The sequence below is a fragment of the Hydra vulgaris genome, chromosome 11 (assembly GCF_038396675.1).
Source record: "Hydra vulgaris chromosome 11, alternate assembly HydraT2T_AEP".
In the NCBI taxonomy this organism is placed as follows: Eukaryota; Metazoa; Cnidaria; class Hydrozoa; order Anthoathecata; family Hydridae; genus Hydra; species Hydra vulgaris.
The window spans coordinates 5743487-5767780 of NC_088930.1; the positions used below are offsets into that span (position 1 = coordinate 5743487).

The 24294-nt window shown below is 28.6% G+C and overlaps 2 protein-coding genes across 6 annotated transcripts in view; one reads left to right on the forward strand and one right to left on the reverse strand.

Annotated features, from left to right (window-relative positions):
* The window catches only part of LOC136087356 (uncharacterized), a 75303-nt gene extending 71124 nt beyond the window's left edge, over positions 1 to 4179 (forward strand). Inside the window, exon 11 of the mRNA XM_065809888.1 lies at positions 4062 to 4179. Within this exon, the coding sequence (XP_065665960.1) occupies positions 4062 to 4076 (15 nt within the window). The 3' untranslated portion in view covers positions 4077 to 4179. The remainder of the gene's footprint in view (positions 1 to 4061) is intronic.
* Positions 1 to 19402, reverse strand: part of LOC100213488 (cyclic nucleotide-binding domain-containing protein 2) — a 28933-nt gene extending 9531 nt beyond the window's left edge. For 2 of the 5 annotated variants that reach the window (XM_065809881.1, XM_065809883.1), the window contains exons 1-4: positions 19141 to 19402; positions 11867 to 11902; positions 3317 to 3478; positions 3051 to 3214 (exon numbers count right to left, since the gene is read on the reverse strand). In XM_065809881.1, coding sequence (XP_065665953.1) covers positions 3051 to 3214; positions 3317 to 3478; positions 11867 to 11902; positions 19141 to 19296 — 518 coding nt within the window. In that variant the 5' untranslated portion in view covers positions 19297 to 19402. The remainder of the gene's footprint in view (positions 1 to 3050; positions 3215 to 3316; positions 3479 to 11866; positions 11903 to 19140) is intronic. The other 3 variants (XM_065809884.1, XM_065809882.1, XM_065809885.1) reach the window with 3 other exon arrangements.
* Positions 19403 to 24294: the final 4892 nt, after the last annotated feature.

The window sequence follows — 24294 nt, forward strand, 5'->3', positions numbered from 1 at the left end:
GCCAAATTTCTCCGAGATGATATTCCTCATGCTTGGACACCAGATATGAGGGTCATTAACTTAATCTAATGGGTTTTTGAATTTAGTCAGTGATAAAAGGTATGAATTTAAGGAAAACCTATCGAAATGTGGAGACCCTAAAAGAAGCATTGACCAAGATATGGGTCAAACTTGACAGGAACATGTTGCGAGAAACTTATGACCAAGTACCTGAACGTCTAAAGTCTGTCATTTTGTTAAAAGGTGATTATTTTAAACACAAATAGTCTTTTAAAACTTTTCTGCATTCAATTTGTTTGAAAATAAATGATTTTCAACATAATACCAACCCAACTCTGATTTTTCACATTTTTCAATCTGTCTCGAAGTTTTGCACACCCCTTTATTGTAACTCTTTTCTGCATTGAAATTTTCAAAAATCTTTTTCCGGGTAATTTTATTAAGATATTTTTAAATGTAACTATGCTTTCCTTTATGATACATATATCTTTCCGAGTATGATTAAATAGCAATTTATTTGATGTGATAAATAGCAATTTATTTGATGTAAAAGTAAAAATTAAGAAAAAATGTAATTAAAATGTCTATTTAATCCATATTGAAGATGCAGGTGGTCTATTAAATTGAAAATTCGTTCTGCTATTAAAAGATCTAAAATTTCTTTAATTTAGAATTTATCTAAGCCATCTGACAACTGCGCTATTTCATGATTTTCAGTAACTTTAACGACAAAATGGTTCCAGTCAATTTTGAGATAATTTAAAATCCTCACATAAGAGAATAATAGATTCTTTTTTACACAAAATCATGATACTGAGTAAAAAATCAAGTGTTAAAAAAGCAAGGCTTCACCTCTAAAAATATTTTTTTTCAAAAAATCTTTATATCCACTGTTATTTTATTATTTAAAATACATTTAGAATTCAGGCAAGGCAATTTTAAAAAACTTTCATTTTTCTATGCATCTAATATATACAAATATATACATTTAAATACAAATTTTTGCTTTTATTTTTATAATTACTATAACTTATTATCTTAACAATATATTTTTAAATAAATTATAATATTAAAATAAATCAATATATCCTATAAATTATTAAAAATCCATAAATTATTATAAAACCAAAAGGTTTTCATAAATTGAGCAACTTTTAATATATACTTAGTTAAAAGTACTTAGTCAAAGACGTTTATGAAAACAAATTTAAGATGAAAAAAAAAGTGAAATAAAGTCAAATTCAAATAGGCATAATAAACTTTTACTGTTGGCAAAAGATCGCATTAACTTTATTTTGACTTTACAAAATAAAATAGTTCCTGACATTTTACCCTCCAGAATAACGGAAAACGATGTTAGTTAAAAAGACAAAAATATATATCCGAAATATTCAATCATTTGTTTGTTAACACTGGTCTAAATCTGGCATCAAAATAAAAGGCTCAGAAAAATCATTTCAGAATTATTTAAGTGACTTTGAAAGTTCATTGCCAGATAGTGATCTAAAGTTAGATGAACTTGAAACAGCAATCAAATCAATCAAAAAGAATAAGGCCCCAGGTATTGATGACATCTCTGGTAATGTTGTACTTTGTGTTTTTTCTGCAATAAAAAGGTCTATTTTTAATATCTTCAGCTCTTCAATTAAAAACGGGATTGTCCCAGACAAATTAAAAATAGCAAAAATTGTACCTGCTATAAGCAATTGTAGACCAATTTCAGATCTCCCTTTATTTTCTAAACTCCTTGAAAAAATAATTTCCAACAGACTGTATAAGTATTTAATAAAACACAGAATCATAGAAAAATAAGTGAAAATCAATACGGATCTCAAACGCAATATTCAACGGATTACGGTACTAGGATTCTTTAAATCTCACATAAATGCCATCAATACAAAAATCTTTTAAAATATTGTTTTACTCTATAAAGCAAGACCTTATCTATTGTTCAAAAATTTTATATATAAAAAATTATAATTTTTTTCTTTTATATACAACTATCTATCACACGCCAATATTGCATGGACATAAAATTAAATTAATCTCTTTATAGACGGCAAAAACTTGCTTCAAGAATTATATTTTGTAAAGACAAAGCTTTAAACATTTAAAGAAAATATCAAAATATTTTGTTTATGTTCAAACATAAAGTGGGAATTGTTCAAAGTCGATTTATAAATAACTTTTTTTAAATTAATATAAATAAGTTTAGCATTAGAGCAAATTGAAACTATATAGTACCCTTGAAAAAAAGAAAATTATCCAAATTCTCTATAGCAAATCGTAGTCCTTACCTGTATAACAAATTAATACCAAAAATTTCCTCAATATCTCTTCTGAAAAATATAAATTACTTAAAAGCTAATCTTAAAAAACTCATTATAAATAAAAGCAATTATATGAAAATTTTCTAATATTTTATGAGTAATTTAAAAAAATCAAAAATATTAAAAACACGCCCGAAACAAAAATCCGAAACTTAAATACATAAGCAAGTATGTATATATATATATATATATATATATATGTTTATGTTATGCTTTTTGTTTAATAACACGAATAATTATATTGAAAAACATAAGTCATGAATAAAATAATCATAATAATTTCATAACTATTTTAATCATAAAATAGTTATGAAATTATTAAAAAAAGGTTTCTCGATGACAAGACTTCACACAGTTTTCTGTGAGTTTCCCTTGACTACATAACTAAAAGTTTGTTTTTATTTTTTTAGACTTATCATATCTTCTAAAATATAACTTGAAATACTATTTTAATTTATTATTATATTACTTTGTGCATCAAATATATCTTAATATTATTTCAGTTATTTTTGAAGCATTTTGATTGTATTTTTAATAAAATATATTGTTAAAACTATAAAGTTGTAAAAGTATGTATGAAAAAAAAAGAAGATGTTCTTAGCGTTTTTGGTAACATTGAACAAGTTCATTTAGGTGAGGTTTTGGTTTACTAATTTGAATATAAAAAATTGGAAGTAAATAAATAACCATGGTAACTAATTAACATATAAAATGTCCTACCGTTCATAAGTAACTATCTTTGCAAGCAACAGTTGCATTTTTGAAGAGTATTTTCGAAATATTTTTAATTGTCTCATTAAGCTAGCCATGTTTAATATTTCTATTTCACTTCTTTGCTCTGGTAATAGAGCGCATGTTTTTCTAGCCCATGAAGGAATAGCAAACTAAATAAATAGAAAAGCAAAATATACGCTTAAAATTAAAAATCTTTAAAGAAGTTTTCTTTATTTTTTTATAAAAAAAACAATATTGAAACAATAAAATACTTGATATCGGCTTTTATAATCGTTGGGATCAAAAAGTAAATCTTTTCCTTCTACATTTTGTACCACATTGTCCATAAGCTGCATTGCCCCTGAATAAATCACTCCACGTCTTTCAATTGTTAGCTGACGGATTCTTCGAAAAACACGAACAATTAAGCTTACCTAAGGATTAACTTATGCAACAGGTAAGTAATTATTAACAGGTAAGTATTAAGGAATAACTTAATAGCATCAGGTGTTAGTTGTGAATTGGTTGTTTTTTTTTTTATGTTTTATGCCTTAAACTTTTTAAATTTGCTGCCTTGTATTTATTCAGCAAATTTATAATTGTCAGGGGCGGTTTTTGTTTTATTTTACTTGACTTTTAGTAAAGCAACAACTGTATATACATATTTCTAATTACTGGAGTTGAGAAAAAAATAATAAAAATTAATTTCAAATGTTTAAAAGTTTGCAACAATTATAATAAATTTAATAATAAATAATATGAATTTAATCACAGGAGTAGTGATGAGGCAAACATTGTTTTCTTTTTGTCCCGGTTAAGAGTTATCATTCATAAAACATAGATTTGTTTGTATTTTTTTAATGGAAAAGTAAAACATTTTTCTTGGTTTAACAAAATTTGAAATAATATCTTAAAAATCAGTTTGGGAATCAGAAAGAAGGACTCTATACTCATAAATATTAAGTTGTTTAACTTTTCGATAGCCGTTTTTGACTGAATATTTATTATTTTTAATAGAGATGCGTAGAATGATGGTTCTCCGGTGCAATAACTTATCATTAAATACAAATACATGCAAAGGGCGTTTATTATATAAAGAAACAATTTCTTCAAACCTTGCTTCCTAAAAGTGCGAAGTTCAGCTCAAGACTGATATTATTATTATTCATTTTAAAGTTACGAAATTTGATGTACTCATAAAAGTGAATAACTTTTTCTTTAAAATTAGTTTCTATATTACTTGTGTAAGTCTCTTTTTTAGGATATTTTTTGCTTCTTCTCGAAGTTTGCTAATTATCATTATTTTGTAAATTATAAAAAAACCAAACTTATTGCAAACAGCTGTATACGCATCCAAGTGTCTTCTCAGTTCTTTAAGTGATCTTATATTGATGCAATTACTTAAATTTTAAAACGCACTTGTGGTGAGAATATAGTCTCATCTGCTAGCCCATCATGAAGCTTCATTCAATGAGATAACGAGCATCTCTTAAAATCATCAATAAAATATATAATATAAAAAAATTGAATTAATTTTTTTACCAAAATACTAGCCTCTTGTTTTAGCGGGTCTTAGGCAACTGTCTAGTTTACCTGATGGGTAATCCGCCTCCGGCTTATGCAGTTTTGTCATTTATATTATGTCGTTATCTATCATTGACTTCAACTATCATCATTGGCTTCAACTATCTTCCAATTAGCAAAATCCCGAATTGTAGAATTCAAATAACAGAATTGTAGAATTCAAATAACAGATATATACAGCCCAAAAGTTATTATGCAGCAACTGATTTTTCAATTTCAATAAGAGGACCAAAGGCATGGAATAAAATACTTTCAACTGAACTTAAAACTCTAACAATGCTTAATGAGTTTAAGACAAAACTAAGACAGCTATTAATAAAGAATGATTTACCACAAAACTATTTCTGAAATTACATTATGATTTATCTATCAAATACATGAAAAGTATATTAATTTTAGAAAAAGACTGAGTTAAATTTATTTATATATATATATTTTTATTGTTTTTGTTTTTTGCTAAGCCTATAGCGCTTCTAGCTAATTTTTCACTTTTTTTTTTTTTTTTTTTAATTTTATTTTATTTAATAGATGTTTTATATATTATTTTACCACTTTTGTACATTTGTTTATTTTATAAATTTAACGAAGATTCTTATTTTAAAATTAAACTTTATATTTACGGAATTTATAAAGGGGCTTGGTGATAAGACATATTAGTCTTCTTCTCTCCCCTGCTATATTTATATTTTGTTAGTAAATTACGGAATGTATATTTTTAAACGGCAAAAAAAAAAAAAAAAAAAAAAAAAGAGGAAAGATTTATTTAAAAATTTAACTAACTTGTAACAAAATCTTAAATTTTTTCACATACACTTTTATTAATGGCGCCATTAAAAATAAAAGAGTCATTGAGAGTAGAAACAAAACTAATTATCTTTCTATTCATTACAATAGTCTGGTAAATCAGAATAAGTCCTCCTTCAACGGAAAGTGTTTCCTGATCAATTGGTCAAAGTGGAGTTGATGGAGCTGGTAGCTTTTGCAAAATTTATATTGGCATTATTGGTACGACTATTTTTAAAGAGGTCAATAATCACCAAGCAAGCAATGGCTTACACTTAGAATTAACAATGAAATCAGTGTTAAGAAAAAATCCTAGTTACTGTATTAAAGAGATACAGTAGCCAGTAACAAATACTTCTGGAGAAGCTTTCAGAGAATTTCAACAACATCAAGCAAATTTAGTCTTTGAATCAAACTGACACTTTTAAATTTGTTATTTTTGTCACATAAAGTTGACCAACAATCTATTTGGATTTCAATCTTATGGAAGCATGTAAACTTGCATATGGTGCAGCGTTAATTCAAAAAATCTCTCCAGCTGTGGATTCACTTGAACAAGTGATTCCCACATATATTCTTTTTATGTTGTTAAAGCTTCTGGAAGTGATGTTAAGCAGAATAAAACGTTTGGATACTTTATTAATGAACCTATAATTTCTGGAGCAACCAATGCCCTAATTTTGAAACTTATTCCACCAATGGAATAACACCTCATTATTTTTGTTGTTTACCATCTGTTTAGAGCAATAAAAGTATCTGGTCAAAAGTATAGAGGTCCATTTGCTGGCAATCAACCTCACAGTTTGCTAAATATTGTTTGTGTGTTCTCCAGCAAGAACAAGATTCAGTCTAAAATTATTTATTTTCATTTTCTATTCAGCTCAATGCACCAATTAATTATTGGTTTGATTGACACTTTAGGAAAACTTTGAGCTGTTGTTAGCTCTTTTTTTTTTTATAATTCTGGAGAACTTTACATAAGTAATTTTCTGATTCTAGAACTCCTATTTGGCATTGCCAAACTGCAGCCTAACCTAAAAAACCCTGTTGTTTTTCAACAAATCAAACATTACATTGACCAGAAAAAATATTTTTCCGGTCGATGTAATGTTTTGAAATGCTGCTATTCTGCTTTTATGAACAATAAAAAATAAAGCAAAAATGTGATACTTCAATTTTATAATTTTTGGTAACTAGAATGCAGGTGGCTTTTTTGGGTCATAATCTTAATAGCGATGCTACTACTATTGCTCTTGACATACCAAAGACTTTCGATATATATATTTTTTTAAACATCTTCGCTTCCAACAAAGCTGCAAGCAGCCACTAATTAAAGTTGGAAGTTACTGTAAGAGAAAAGATGAAGATTGTAGAGCAAGATAACGATTAATGGACGATTTAAAGGATTGCAAATTATATGAATCAGGAAAGCAAGATGAAGAAAGCGAATTCCAAAGAGCTGATGTTCGAGAAATAAAATTAGACGAATAAAAGATTTTGGAGCACTTAGGAATAGTCACAGAAAAAGGATGAGACTTTGAATTGAATGACGAGTAAAACGATAATGATTTAAGTTGATGGCACAAGAGGGACTAGCTCTTTAGAGCAGTGCCCATTATAGTATTTGTAGAAAAGAGGAAGAAAATCAACATTACGACGATGTGATAATGGTTGGAGGTTGGCTGCAAGAGCAGGTCCAACTATACAATGCGTTTTTGCACCTTGTACAAAAGATCCAACAGGTCCAACTTTACAATGCGTTTTTGCACCTTGTCTAAAAGAGAAAGGGCATCATTATAAGATCCGCCCCAGATATAGCAACAGTATTCCAAAAAAAAGCCAGATTTGAGATTTATAGAGTTAGAGAATAGAATCCGAAGTAAGAAAGTATATCTGACGAGTTTGATGAAGAGATGCAACCTTAACAGATGCTTATTTTGCAACCGATTTGATATATGGTTTTCAAGAAAGGTTGGAAGTAAGAGTTATTCCTAGAAGATGAAGAGTAGATGACTCATCGAGTACATCATCGTTCATATATATTGGAAGATCTAAACTATTGCGATAAAAATTAGCTGAAAAAAATTGAGTTTTATCTGTATTGAAGTTACCAGCCACTGTGAGCCCCATGCTGTAGCAGAAGTGAGATCCTTTTCAAGCTCAAATGCCCCCTCCAAGCAATCAGAGAGTGTTGGTTTCTTATCACGACAAGAATAAATGGTAGTATCATCAGCAAACAATGCCACCTTAGATGTGAGAATATCTGGAAGATCGTTAATGTAAATTAAAAAGAGTATAGGACCAAGGATAGAACCTTGACGAACCCCTGAAGTTGAACATTGAGGAACCCCTGAAGTTACAGAATAAGAAGAAGAGTGCTGTCCATCAGGAACAACTTTTATACTACAATTGAAAAGGAAGGATTCAATAATCTTAAAGATGTTGCCAAATACACCATAAGAAGAAAGCTTATGGATAAGACCAGCATGCCAAACTTTATCAAAAGCTTTTGAAATGTCAAGAGCGATGGGCTTAACCTCTCCATCTTTATCTAATGCACGATAAAACCTATCTGTTATTACTGTTAGCAAATCAGCTGTAGAATGAGAAGATCGAAATCCATATTGATGGTCAGAAAGTTGTTAGATTCAAGATGAGAAATTAAATGTTTGTTAATTAAGATTCAAAATCCTTGCTTATGGTAGGAAGAAGACTAATGAGACGGTAGTTAGACAAATCAGATCGCTCTCCAGAATTTTTCAAAATAGGGATAACAGATGCCGCTTAAAAGCAGGTTGGAAACAAGACTCTGATAAGCACTTGTTGAATAGTTTTGAGAGTATAGACGACAGCTCCGGAGAACACTTCTGCAAGATAATAACAGGTATGTTGTCCGGGCCACAAGCTGTAGAAAAGTCTAAGCAGTAAATCACTTTATATACAGAAGCTGGAGTGATACAAATGTCAAGCAATGGATCAACCTGTTTGTTGGCAATATCAGGTAGAACACAACTAGTGGAATCAAGAGATGATATTGATGAAAAAATTTTAGCAAACAACTCAGCTTTGTCTTTAGGTGAGGTGACAAAGTCTGAACCATACAAGAGAGGTGGAATTCAAGATTTGCCCTTTATATTAATACTATTAAAAATTCTCCAGAAGTCACGAGTGCCTAATTTTTGAGATGAGATACGAGATTTCATGACCTGAGAATAACGGGCTTTGGCGTTAGACAAAACCTTTTTACAATTGTTTCAAGCAGTAATACACAGACGTCTGTTTTCTGGAGAACTGTTTTGCTGATAAATATGGAAGTAACTGTTTCGATTAGCAAACGCAGCAGCACAGTGTGAGGGAAACCATGGAGGAGAGTGAGGCTTGACCTGGAATTGTCGAGAGGGAACAAAAGATTCCATGCCAGCCTGAATCTACGAAGTTATGTATGATGCGCATTTGTCGACAGGAAGACAAAAGATTTCTACCCAAGGGCCATTACGAAGCAATTGCCTCATTACTATTAATAAGCCCTAAGCCATAACAAAGGACTCCAAATGTGGCCTTGGCAATGCACACCAAAAGTACAAACAAGGTCACCATCCATGCGCAACACGGCATTCTTAATACTTTGATATGCTATGGAATCAGCCTCTCTGAGAGCTACCACAGAGTTCGGTAAACCTGACTACCAGCCGGCCTCAGAACCATAAACCTGAGTTTTAGAGCTGTACCCTCATTAGGAGATAATAGAATGAGTTGACTAGTCATAAAAACGGAGACACAAGCAAAACCCATGAATTGAGTCAAGAAGATCTAGCATTCAACATCCTAAACTGGAAACAATGTATTAAAAATAAATCTGCGCCAGCCTAAAAGATGAAGAAGGGGTGCGAGGCTGGTAAACAGATAGAATCTGTTTACCCCTTAAGTCTTTGCCTAGGAGGCCTTCTACAAGACAGTAGCCGGATGCATTTAACATCTGCCCAAGATGTTCTGCTCAAGATATATTCTGACATACTGGTTTTCTCCATAAGCTCGCTTTTATATAGTGTAGCTGGGAAGGTATTTAAAATTATCAAACCATTTCTTTCTAATCGCAGTATTAAAGTCATTTTTGAAGACTAACACTCTCTTTCGAAATTAGTAACTACTGTGGTTTGTTCATCACAAGATTCCATTCTGTATTGTTTCTCAAGACAACTATAATCATAAGTGACTCTATTTGCTGAGGGCCTAACTGATACTCCAGTTATGACAAAAAGTCATCACCTTTTGATTGCTAAGAACAAGAAGTCAGTATTGAATCTGACCCTACCTTTTGTAAAAGCTTGGAGCCTGCAATGGCCCTTGCAATGCAATAACCCTTGCAATGTAATGACCTTTACAAAACTAAGTTATTTTTACTGCAATATTGTTGATATTCTTGTATTGATGAATGACAACACTCTTATTATCATTTTTTATTCATTATTTTATTATTATTATATCTTATATCTTACTATCTCATAAATCTTACTTATTTTCTATAAATACTATCACGGTAGCTACTTAAACGAGCTATCATCTCTTGTTCCATTAACCAAAACTCAATATCGCGTGACTCATAAATCAGCAAAGTCGCATCCTTTTATTGTCTATGTCTCTTCATGCATTAAAAACTTTTATTCATCTAGTTTTTTTTTGCACATCAATGCTTTAAAATTCTCTCTCATCTTCATACTTTGCTGACTCATACAGTTTACAGTTTTTTTTTAAGTCTTCTGACATTTTCTTATTTTTTAAGGAATAAACTTTAGTTAAAAAAGAAATCAAAGACACCAATACTTGAATTAAAAAAAAATTGAAAATTTTTTTAACCAAAAATACTATCGTGGGCAGTGGCGTTCAGGTCAATAGGTGTTTAGTGGAAAGAAGTCGCGAAAAAGTTTTTTGGCGAAAAGTTCTAGGTGGAACTATAAAAACTCTCTAAAATCTTTTCTTTCGCCTGGAACTCATTTTTTTTCACCTGGAAGTTATTTCTTTTCACCTGGAACTCATTTCTTTTCACTCGGAAGTCATTTCTTTTCACTTGGAAGACGTTTTGTCGACACTTTATTCAAAACACACATCGAAAGTTATGGATACGGGTAAAGCGTAAATTGTGTCAACAACTCGGAACGTACGAAAATTTGTTTACATATCATCATTACCAGTTTATGTGAAATCTAACAGTCTTATACTTTGATTTCTATTCAATAGGCCTCGCTTTATAGTTGAGATATCGGTTAAAATGCCTTATACAAACTGTAAGCAACTCAAATAAAATAAATTTTTATAACCCAACACATATAAATTTACAGTACATTGGTTGTAATTTCATAAAGAAATCCAATAAAAAATTTTTTTTAAATATTAAAATAACTCTTTATTATTTGAATTAGTTTACTATTTTAAAAAAATCACTTTTAATGACAAAAATTATTCTTTCTTTTACTTAAATTAATTTCATTAATTAAATTGTAACTTCGTTTATAATAAAACAAAAATGAACGAGTAAAAGATACTGCCTCGGTAATCAATGTGCCCACTACTTATAGAAGCTATGGATTGTCAGTGCCGTTTAAGTCTGCTCATATTTAGAGCCCCAATGTTCCGCCTTTAGTAGATCTAATCCCTTTTAAATCTAAATTTTTCTGTAACTAAATAAAGATTTCAATTAGTTAAATATTATTGCAATTAATATCACCTTATTATACTTAAGTTTGCATAATTTACAAAACAAGTGAAAAAGTAGATTTTAATAATTGATTTTTTTCCTTTAATTTTGTGTTTCAGAATTTTTATTTCTAAATTCAATTTTAGAGTGCTAATATATAGGCGTGCTAATGGTTTTAAAAATAATCAAAAGTACAATAGCATAGAGTTTTGGTGACGCCACAAAACGATTTAACTGTTTATCAGTCTCATAATGGCTTCCTTTATTATAGAATATCCTAATATTCTGATGTAACGATCAAATGTGTATATCAATAATTCCCATAAACATATCAGACTTCCGCTACATAAAATAATTCTAATTTTATAACTATAAATTCAAGTTTATTACTTCAAATAGATTTATTCTATATTTTAATTTATTTATAAATAAATTCTAATTTTATAATTATAAATAGATTTATTGTATTTGTTTTTATTTTGATCACTGAATTACAGAAAATGGAAATAAAAAAATTTATAACTGCAACATTATGAAAGTTACTTTCTTATTTATTTTTATTCTCTTATAATCTTTATGATCTTAGTTTTAATAAGTGTTATTTTAAAAAGTGTTTTATACTTCCATTTCACTTTTTGGACCTTTGCTTTTTAGATCTATAGAACACTAAAGAGCCAGAGACGCAGTATTTTAGGTTTCAGCACCACCTGTCAGGTGGTACCTGATTAAATTATATATAAACTAAAACTTGAATGATGAGTACCTGTTTTGCTGTCTTTTTGAAAACTTCTAAACAGTTCTAAAAATCATATCAATAACTTTTTATACATTCAAAAGTACTTCATATACACACACGCATGTGTATGCGTGTGTGTATAAGACACACTCTCACACACGAAGACACATATCGGAATAAATTATTATTATATACAGAGACGCTATGCGAGAAAAAGAAAGAGAAGTTATATGGTTGATATCTTAAAAGCATCATAACATTTTTTTTTTTTTTTTTTTTTTTTTTTGTAAAAAAGTGAAATCTATTAACAAATGTAGTTTCGTTAAGATAATAAAAAGATATATTATAAAAATAAAAAAAAACTCTTTTGATTTTATTGGTGGGATTACCTTTTAATGCTTTAGACCAAAAACATATTAAATTATTGAAGAAGTTTGGCTAGGATCCAGCATTTTTTGGCGGTCGAGGTAACTTCCAGACATAGAGCAAATTCCAAACATTTTTATGTTTATACTTATGTCAAAGCTTTGCAAAAAATTGCAATGATTAAAGCCTGAGATCATAAAACTCTTGTTTTATGATCTCAGGCTTTATTCATTGCAATTTTTTTTTAACGCATTGTTAAAAAAAAATTTCGGCTTTAATTTGTCTACCTTTCATGCTCGGATCCGTACCTTTGAATGATTACTACACATTAGCTACGGTTTGAACATAAAAAGTGGCAAGCTAGAAGCGATGTGGATCAATTTAGATTAAAACAACGTTCAAAAGATACCAAGGAAAAGTTTAAAAAATAAATAGGATTTATTGTAGACAAACCAAAGCCTTGTTATGCAATACAAATGATAGCAACATAGCTCACAGATTTTTTGAAATGAGCGGATATTACAGATTTTTTGAAATGAACGGATATTACAGATTTTTTGAAATGAGCGGATATTACAGATTTTTTGAAATGAACGGATATTACAGATTTTTTGAAATGAGCGGATATTACAGATTTTTTGAAATGAACGGATATTACAGATTTTTTGAAATGAGCGGATATTACAGGATAAGACGTCAAATTAATTAAACTATTTAAAGTTCTAATGCTATCTTCTGGTCATGATATTATATTGATTGCGTCGAATTTGAAAAACTTTGTTTTGAAACTAGAGCTTTGCATGTAGATTTATATTTGTTGTACCAAGGAGTTATAATAGAATGGTGAGAAAATGAAGCCGAAAATCGTAGTACAGTCTTTGTTGTATAATTATTCCAGCGGCAAGTCAAAATGGCGCCTTTGCGATGAAAAAGGAAAATTTTGAAATGAAATTTGTAACCTTTGTATGCTGTAATCAAAATGAATTAGACTCTTAGACGAAAGACTCTTAAAAGTTGACTGGATAAGTTTTAACAACTGTTACAACTATCAAGTAGTAATCACAACAAAAATCACGATTTACGTAAAGTAGGGAAAAGACGCCTATGATGGCATACTTAACTTTGAAGCTTTATTATTCAGTATCCTGAAGACCAATAATAAAAGTTTTGATATGGATACATTTCTTGTTACATGTAGAACAATAATAACCCTCGGAGTTTTCATCAGTTTTTTTTTTTACAAGTTATTCCTATTTTAAAATAAAGCACAAGTATGCCATCATAGGCAACCACTGCTCTTATGATGGCATAGGGGAGGATGGGGCAGTTAGGATCAAAGGTAACTTGATAATTTCAATTAACCTAAGAGTCTTCCCTCCAAAAAGCCAGAAATTACTCGGAACCATCCTAATTTACTATTTCATGATACACAGCAGCATTGTAAAGTTTCGCGCATGCGCAGAGGATATATTGCGTTTTATGTATATTTTGGACCAAAAAAATACTTTTGGAGCATCGCTTTTTTTTACTTTACTTACAAATAAGTTTTTCTTATAAAAAAAAGGTTTTCCCAACTCATCAATATTGCAACACACCCAACTCGTCAATATGCCATTATGGGAAGAAGTCATCGCTTTCATTAAAACAAGCTGTGTCTGTCTTGTTCAAAATATAAAATTAAAGTAAGTATTCCATTAAATGCAAAAAACTTGGATATAAAATGTATGAAACTTCCCTTTCTGCTCAGTTAATAATAAAATTACAATCTTAAATACACGAAGGGAATAAAACTACAACAGCACATCCCAAAATTTTTGTTGATTATAAAAAAAATATTTGTGCACAAGGGACGTATTTTCACTAAAAATAATGTAAAGTCAGTATAGCCATGTAGATCGAATCAATTTTTTACAAAACCTATGCCATCATAGACGCCTTTCCCCTAATCGTTTTTTGAATACCTCTATTCTAGGTATAAACATCAAAGTTTTTGACTCTACTACTTGGTTGAACTTTATCTTTTGCTTCCCCCGTTTAGCTATATAGTTGTTAAGTTCTTAAAGAACGTTTTCTCGGCAAGGAACTTATATCTCTACAGGATTTTACTTTGTGTTGTAGTATTTTTGCTGGATTTAAAAACAAGTTGCTCTTTTCTAAATATAGAGATATAAAATACCTTTTTGTAAAGCTGACAAAAATACTACCAATTCTTATTTAAACATTTATTAATTCAATCTAATCTAGAAATTTATCATTAGTCGTTCAAATAACACAACATAAAAATAACAATAAACTAAGTCTAAATACTGTTTATGATTTTTTTAAACTTCCATCTTTTATTTGCAATGCTTCAATTGCTTTTGACGTTTTGAAACAATATCATTGGATAATTTTTGTTAGAAGTGTATGGTGGCCCATCGTTGCCATAAGAAAAAAAAAATTCCTGGTGCAATCTGCTTGGATATCGCGCTATGCATTAAAAATAAGAAAGGTTTTATAATTTACAAGTACCAAGCGCTGTTGTCCATCCAGCTGTGTTCGCAGAAGATCAAGCACTTAAAAACAGAAAACTTGCTTTAAACCAAAAGAAAGCCAAGGACGACTATATATCAGAAGATTCAAATTGGGTTCATTCTCCTAATGGTCAAAAAATAATGAATTGTTTATCAAAATAGTGGATTTCAGTATTTGACATTGCAGATACTTGCAGTGAACAGGTAACATCGATTATGGCCCTTTAACTTCAAACCAGGTAATATTTTAGTTTTATAATTTTAGCCAAGTTTTATTATAATACATATTAAAATTTAATATTAAACTAAAAAATATGTAATTTTATTATTGTGTTACATTTTAGATTGAAAAATGGTTAAAGGAGTTTCATAAATGTCTGGAAAAGTATTAAATGATGCATTTAAAATGATTAAAAGACCAAGGTTATTATGAACCTTCATATAATATTTATAGGCATTTTTTTTTGTTTACTAGAAATTAAATGAATTTTATTTTTTATTGTAACTAGTACTTTTTTTAAACACTGAGTGGTTTATGAAACATTATAGTTTCCAATTGAATAGTTATAGTTATCATTAAAAAGAATAACGTAATTAATTTCACTAATAAATTAAATAAATTAAATAAATTATTACAAGTTATAAACTATAACTAGTTGTTATTTAGAAATAAATTAAATAACTAAATCTTGTATTTTATTTTAAATAACAATAAATTTTAAACTCTCATCAAGAAATAGGCTCAGTATAATTTTTTAAAGTTTTTTGTCTTATAGGTATGCTTGCTTCTGCCAAAAAAATGAAGAGGCTGCAGAAGCATCTGAAAATTTAACAAAAGATTTTGTTTATAGTTTTTCTGCAATAAAAGAATAATGTAACACAATCATGGCTCAAATAAAGATTTCAATTTTTTTAGACTTAAAAATGTGTTGATAGCTAAAAATACAATTTTATTGGTTGTTTATGTATTTTTGTTCTTGCTTATTTTTTAAGGGACTTATTACCTGTAGAAATTACATTTTACTTTAAATGGAAAAACTTTAGTAGACAATAGTGAAGTTATATATTGAATTATATATTGAATGCAACAAAGTTTACATAACGCATTATATACTGTATTATGTAACGCTAATTTTTTTGATTTCTCGATAAAGTTATTGGTTCAACTCAAAATTACCTAAATAATAAACATTTATTTCCACGTTATTTGGTTTGTTACTATGGTTTTATTTCTTCTTGCTAAAAAAAAACTTTATTAGAAATAAGTTAGTGAAATGCAATTGAAGTCTCCAAACGCGTTCATTTTATCTTTTATTTTTTTATCTCCATGTTAATACAGAATACTAAAATAGTACTATTATTAATGCAATTAGTTAATCTTTTATCAAATATACTGTCGAAAGAATTTCTGATATTATTATCTCTATACATTTGAACTTTCTAATATATAGTTAACCTTGGCTTTCTTATTTTTTTATATTTTGTGCTGTTTTCAAGTGGTGCTTAATCTTCTGTGAACATAGTTGCTTGAAAAACAGCCTTTATGCCAGCATTTTATGCCAGCATTTTTTAGCCAGCATAAACAAAAGCCCTTAGCACACCTAAATTGTGAAACCATCCTAATTTTTGATGCATAGCACAATATCCAAGTGGTGTACCAGCGCCTTGTAATTCTATTTTCAATGGAATCAATTTTTAAATATCGGAGATGCCTATCAAAAATTCTTTTGCTCCATGCATATTGTGGAAAGTTAACGTTTATAAAGTCTAAAATTTTTTTTCTTGAAAGATTTTATTTTACGTAGCATTCTAAGCTTTCCATTACATGTATGTATTTTGACCAAACAATGTTTCCGTATATTAGTCGCCATTTTTTTTACGGCATTTGTAAACAAATACAACCAAATGGCAACGGCAACGATGGACCACGTAGAATTTTTTGGAATTTTTTTTTTCTTATGGCAACGATGGGCCACCATAGAAGTGGAATGTGATTGGTTAACTTTAAATTATGATAATTACGAATCAAGAAGCGCGAAATAAAGATCATAGAAAATTCAAAGAAAACCATACAAGAAAACACTCGCGTCTCGGTGAAGTTAAGGCAATTTTAGAATATTATAGCGTCTATATGATATTTTGTTGACTACGACATATCCGTTAAATGATCAGGTCTGCAAATTATGAAAAGACGAAAAAAATTAGAAATATAAATTTTGTGGTATCATAAAATATAAATGTTTGTAGCAAAAAACCCAGACCAAAGATTCTTTTTTTTAAAAAAAAATCTTCTTAATTTTTCTTAAAATTCTCTCCAAATTTGAATAAGATTTAAATAAATACGTTTTTTAAGTCAAATGAATATCATAGTTCAATTATATGATCTGTTCTGTTTATTGGCAATTTTTCTTATAGGTCTTTGTTGGTCGGAATTCTTTTTTTGTGAAAATTAATAGAGATATTGTATATTGATAACTACATATAGTTAATATACGTCAGAACAGATTAGAACTAGGATCTATAGTGGGTTAAGGCACTTTTTCACAAGAATTTAACTAAGCTCATGTTAACGCCGATGATTGAAAGTGATCTAATGACTCCAAAATGGTGTTCTTTAGATTCACTATAACGGGTAGTAAAAAAGTTTTGAAAATTATATATAAAAAAGAAAAGTTTCTTTAAATATTAAAAAAAACCTGAAGCAAAAAAAAATTATAACATTTAAAGCTCTTGTTTGGACATAATACGCTGATAAAATCATGCTCGTTTAAAATAAAAGAATTCAAATAATTTGTAACTTGCCTTGTCTAGACCGAGGTGTTCCTACAACTATGGATTTGTTAAATATGCTCTTAATAACATCTGACCTTGTTATTAATTGCTTTAGAGAACTCTCTGCAAAGAGTAGTGTTATTTGTCATTAGAGGTTTTGAGTTTAATTGTCCTTAAACAATAGTAAATCTTTTTAAAAAATTTCTTTATTTTGTACTTCATTTTTGTAATGATAAATACTACCAAGTTATTAAACCCTAAATGTTCAATAAAACAATAAAGTATTAATTATTTTAACGATTCATGACCATAACAATCGAATTATATGAAAAAATGTTTTGTCCAGCTAGACAGTTTACTGTGCGTCGGTTTGTATAAAGCAAATAAATCTTTTAGATTTATTTGGTTTTTAGATTAAGAAACCAATACTTCTCTTGAACTTATTTGCACGTCTATTGAACGTCAGGTTTGAAACTTCAGTTGTCTAGTTTTTATTGTTGTACTGTCTGCCGCGTGTTGTTTCATATTCTGATCTTTTTTAAACGATGAAAATTAATCCTATTACCAATTTTTGTTTCTATTGATAATAAATAAATGATGTTTTTTATACTAGTTTGTATTTACTTAGAAAAACATACGCGTTACAAAACAAAACAAACAAAAAATGGCGTTAAATTTTATTTTATATAATGTAAAGCTTCTCAAAACCCAGACTGATAAAAATATTTTTGAGAACGTCTATGCAGCAAGAAAGGCTTGCTGGATTAGCTACTTAGTCAAGTGAACATGATATTCTAAAAACATTGAACTGACGGAACTTGTTTCGACATTTGCAAAAACAAAAGCGTTCATTTATGATTATGCATATATTCATCTGAATGTAAATACAAATGTGAAAGTAAGTTAAAGGAGGGGGGTGGAGGGCGCAGTGTGTCAGATTCGCCTAGGGCGCCATATACTCTGGCGCCGGCCCTGCTTATATTATAAATATTATTATAAAGAACCATTCTAAATATTATAGAGAAACATTGTAAATATTATAGTCAAACGTTGAAAAAAATCACGCTTTGTTTAACAAGTACCTAAGAATAAAAACAATTATAATAAAAATCAAAAAGAAAAAAAAATTAAAATATTAATAAATAATTTAAAAGAAAATCTCTCGTGCCAGTAAAATAATACTCCTGTAAAATCTTTTTACGAAACATTTGTCAAACAAGGATTATTAAGTTATAGTTTTGTAAATAAAACTACAAAAAGCGCATGGTTTTAGTTATAAACATCCTACACATTTTGAAACATCCACCAACATCAACGAATAAATATTATTATTTACTTAAGAGGAAAATAAATTATCATACCGCTGTTAACATATATGCAAGAAATAAATTTAAAAATCTTATAAATTATACACATAAAATAGTCAAAAGATAATTAGCAAATAATTATAAATAACATTGTTAAGCTTGGAAAAGTATTCTTATTCTAAAAAAATTATAATTTTAGTAATCATGCTGTAAAACGGGTTATACCTTCTACCTGAGGATCGTAGCATTTGCTTACCTTAATCAATAAAATTACAATTTAAAATGTACTACAATTTGTACATGTTTTTATTTGTGAAATACTTCAAAAATAATGTTTTCTTACTTTTGAATCAACTTCAGTTTTTTTCTTCCGCAAAGCTATTTTGATATTAAAATTCTTCTTTTGATGGTTTTGGCTTGATGAATTAAATCCCTTTCGTTTGGCATTGAGAACTTTTGCAGTTTCAGATAATTTTTTATTTTTAAGGTCATTTGGCATTTTTGTGGGATAGTTTTTTTTTAAACAGTAATTTTTTTTCTAGTGTAATTTATACTACGAAGACGTGACATTTTTAAAAAATCGTTGCGCACTGTGATGTTATCGTAAGTTAAACATTTGCTTTTTGAATCGTGATTTAAACGGGATTTAAGGCAAATTTATTTTATATTTTATATTTTTATTTTATATATATTTTCATAACTACGTATTAGTTACAATTTTTTTCACACCATAATATAAGCAAAATATACCGTTACAAAATATTATTTTTAACCAAATACTGCTAAATTATATCTAACAAAAAATCAGAAAAAAAAACACTCAGTTAAAAAAAAAAAAATAATAATAAAAAAAAAAAATCAGTTTTTAATTTAGGAAGCATTAGTTGAATATATTTTGAAAGACTTGTTAAGATGGATTATATTGTTATAGGGAATTCGTAGAAGACTGAATAAGCCTTATCATCGAGAACCTTGGGGTAATACGCTGTATCTTGCGTATAAACATTGTGATTCTTATGCACAAATATTTTAAATATTGTGATAAAATTTTGTTTTGTTTTTTCTGAGTGTATTGTGATTTGTGAGTATATTTTTTATTTTTTTATGTTTTTTAAATATATATATAAATTCGACTTTTCTCTCATTGTAGATTGTTTTAGTTCGAATTTTTATTTATCATGTGAACCAGAACAATTCTATGTAATTATCTATGTTAAGAACAAGACTTTTAAGTTTTGATTTAAAAAAATATGTATTATCAGGAAGAGTAATTAAGGTGAATTTCGGAATTAATTTGTTATATAAATAGGGGCCGCAATAAGAGATAGAAAATTGTGAATTTTTTTTTTCTTTTTCGGGGTACGATAAAGTTACCAGTTGCTCTTGTGTAACTTCTTGGTAATTGAATGAAAGAAGTTTTATGTAAATCGTGAAGGAACTAATCCCATTTTGTATTTTAGCACAAATGGTATATTAGCATAGATATTAATTTGATAAATGTTTAGCGCTTTCATTTCTTTTAATAGAGGTTTAGCATGTGTATGTTTGTCATTATGATATATTATTCTAGAAGAATGTTTCTGCCGTCGATAAAGAGACATTAATTTTGTATTGTGTGTGCTTTCCCAAGCAATGTTAGCGTATGTAAGATGACTTTGTATAAACGAAAAGTAAAGAGTTTTCAACTTTTTTTGTGATAAAAATGGTATAGCTTTGAAAAGTAAACCAAGATTTTTAGATATTTGAGTGTTGATGGCCTTTATGTGGGCTGTCACTGCAACATTGTTGTCTATAACCACTCCAAGAAATTTAATTGTTTGGGTTTTCTTTAATATTGTTGAAATCGATACTTAGAGAGGGAAGAATCATCGATAAAAGAAGATGAATTTTTTGATTTGCAAATATTATGCAATCAAGATGCGTAGAGGCTTTAGGAAGGTCATTAATGCATATAAGGAATAACAAGAGGGCAAGAATTGATCTCTGTGGAACACCACATTTTGTTTTTAAGAGCTTTGAATTAGAAATATCGTCGACTATGACACATTGTTGCCTATTCTTCAAATAACTGGTGAACCACTTAATAATTTTGTTTTTTATACCACATTTTTCCATTTTTTCAATTAGAATTTTATGGTAGTATTATGAACAACGGTTTTAGGCCAAAATTATTTTAACCATAAATCTAACCATAATTTCATATCATATTTAAGCTATAACTTCATTCATAATTTATTACCTTATTTCAACCATCATACTATCCATAACTTTTAACTCATTTCAACCATAAACCCATCTATAATCTCATATCATATTTCAACCATTATCATAACCATAATTTTTTGAAAGCTATAACTTCAACCATAATTTCTGAGCTGAAATAAAAAATAAAAAGATAAAATAATGATAGTAAAATAACCATAATATATAAATATATTATGGTTACATCATAACGATAATTTATGAGCCAAAAAAATTTTTATTTTTATAAAATAATTTTTTTATAAAAAGATTTTGTAATTTTAAATTTTTTTAAGTTATAAAATCCATTCATTTCATAACTGAAATCTAAGCATAAACGAAAGCTAAGCTATAGCTCCACGAAGAAAGATAAAAGTCTTATAAACCAGATAAGCAGTATATACATACACTATTCACATCAAATCCAGGAAATAATGTATAATTATTTTCGTTATATGGTGTTCAAGGTTGTATAACAGAGTTAATATTTACTGGAGAATTGTATGCATCATACATGCGTACTCTAGATTCCCACCAATTTCTAGATCCGCCAATAATAAGAATTCTAATATATTTTAAATAAGCACCATAACCAGCATTGCCTGTAGTGTCTAATAATATATATTCTTTACCATAAGTTGTGTTTGTATATCTAAATGTTTCTGAGTATAATTTATAGATGACAATGATTGAGGTATTGATGTAGTTCTTGTAATAAAAGGTTGTAACCAATATGTTTGTGAATTACTAGTTTTATTGTATAATTGAATTACTAGACTAGTAGAAAATGGTAAATCTAGTGTAAAGCATCCTCCTAATCCATTAGCCGTATGTACATTACAGCCTTGTAAAGAGTTTGCATAAAATGAGTGATCAATATGCGGTAGTGGTGTAGTGTTAGAGCGCTCGCTTCATAAGCGAGAGGTTCCGAGTTCGAATTCCACCACGTCCCTGGTAGTACCGCGCTCAACTTGTTTCTCTGCGTAGCGGCCTTGTTCGTCAAGGTTCGTGTTTTGGAGTTATAGAGTTGGGAGAGGGTTTTAAAAGTAGCCTCCTCATCTGTAGTGGCCTTCTTGGCCTTGGGGAGGTGAAATACAAAAAAAACAAAAGAAAAAAAAAAGTGGGTCAAGTGGTGATAATAAAAAATCACAGCTAAACCAATATCATTTATTCCAACACTATCTATAAAAGTAGAATAATCTCCTATGCAAAGTGTATAATCTGCATATATTCTAAGAAACACATTACCTGGAATATTATGATTAGGATCTAATCCTTGGAATGCTAACCATAGTTTTCTGAAAATACCAGGACCAGAAGGTTGAAAAAAATTGTTGTTACATCAGCACCTGTATTTGGTGGAATATTCTGTTGTTTTACTCCAAAGCATGTTAAACTTGAATTTGGTGTTATTCCTAATTCGTTAAGATTAAATGTTTTATTATCAAAATAATTTTTTGTTGTAGCATCATGTGAGTTAGTAGGTTCTGCTACATTTATTGATTTATTAGAATTCATATTATTATTACTAGCTGCATTATTTTATCCATCTCTCCTAATGAACAAGTTAGTTGCTTGAGATATTGTTAAACCATCTACAGCTACAGCTGAAGTAGTGTCGCGTCCGAATTTATCAAAAAGCATTTTATATATAGAAAATTTTTTTAAATAGATTTAAAAAAAAAAAATTACCATAAATTATTAATAATATTCTGAAAATCATATCCTTCATCTAGTTTTTTTAAAACAAATAAACACAAGTGTCCACAGAATGAGGTATTTCCAAATTGAACTCTATCACTATTTTAATAAACAGGACTTTTTAAATAATTAACAACTTCAACTGGTGGTGGTTGTCCATATGAGTCAAAACTTAATTTTTTCCATTTTTACTTATAAATTATTTTTTTCTTTTAAAAAATAACTTGGGCTCTTTGACCTATTTGATCTATAAATTATTTACTTCTTTTAGTTTGTAGTGTCCATATGCTAATGTGTGTATGTCATCTTCTAAAATAAATCTTTTATCGTCTTAATACTATTTTATTGATCTCTTCTGTGTAAACTTCATGTGAACGGGAACTTATTACATTCATTTTCCTAATATGAATATTTTTATTTAATAAACAATCTTTATAATCTTCATGTGTTATATATTTTTTAACAACATTTTTCTTTACTCCTTTACATTTTTTGTTATCTTTTCCATGTACTTTGTAAGAATACAACTTTGATCTGAGTCCAACAAATTCTCCGATTTGTGCTCCTCCAGACTCATCTTTAAACATTCCTATTACTTTCTTATTAACACCAACTTTAAAACCTACATTATTAATTGCTGGGTGTTTTGGGTCAAATTCACTTGTTTCAAATTTGCTTTCAATATCTTTAGAAATATCTGCGTAAAAGTCTTCTTTTTTAATTTCGTATGCTAATGAATCTGCATCTGTGAATAGTTTTGTTCGATCAGCATATTTTTTCTTTATGTAATCATAATGAAACTCGTACATTAGAGTTATGCTCAAATCTAATATACACATTCCTAAGTAAATTGGTTAAGCATATTTTAATTTTGTTCTTTTCGTATGTATTGCTATTAAGTTTTTATTAAACATTGTTCTACTTTCAAAGTTAGGTTTTGATATTAATTTAATAACTTCATTTCTTTCTGTTACTAATCTAATATCAACTTTGTTTTCAATATTCTCCATTGTTTTTCCAAATACTGAATTGTTCATGAGTTTAAAAAAGTCTTTTTCAAAATCACTAGTTGCTTTAGTTCTAAGATTTGTATTTAGTTCAATGTATTCATTTAGCTATGATCTTTCTTCAAATTTTATTCCTCTATCCTAATCTTTCATACAATTTAAAGTTTTCATAATCCACTATATAATTTTTCTTATTATTCAAGTTAAGTACTAATTTTTCAACTTTATCAATAGTTATCCTTTCAGGTGCAAGTGGATAATCATTATGTTCATCATGTGGATATTCAAGGTAATCTAAATCAACTTCCAGTATATATGGACTTGATTTCCAGTTTCTTAACTCATCTTCATCCATCCATTTAAAACCATGTGTTGGAAGTGGTTTACTCATTGCCCACTCATATAAATTGTTAGCATCTAGATATTGGATGAATGTTGATGGTTTGCTTTGATCATACTCATCACCCATGTACTTATTATTAGAAGTTCCTAATCTATTTGATATCATACTAATTCTACCGCTTATACCTTACTTAATCATTAGTATT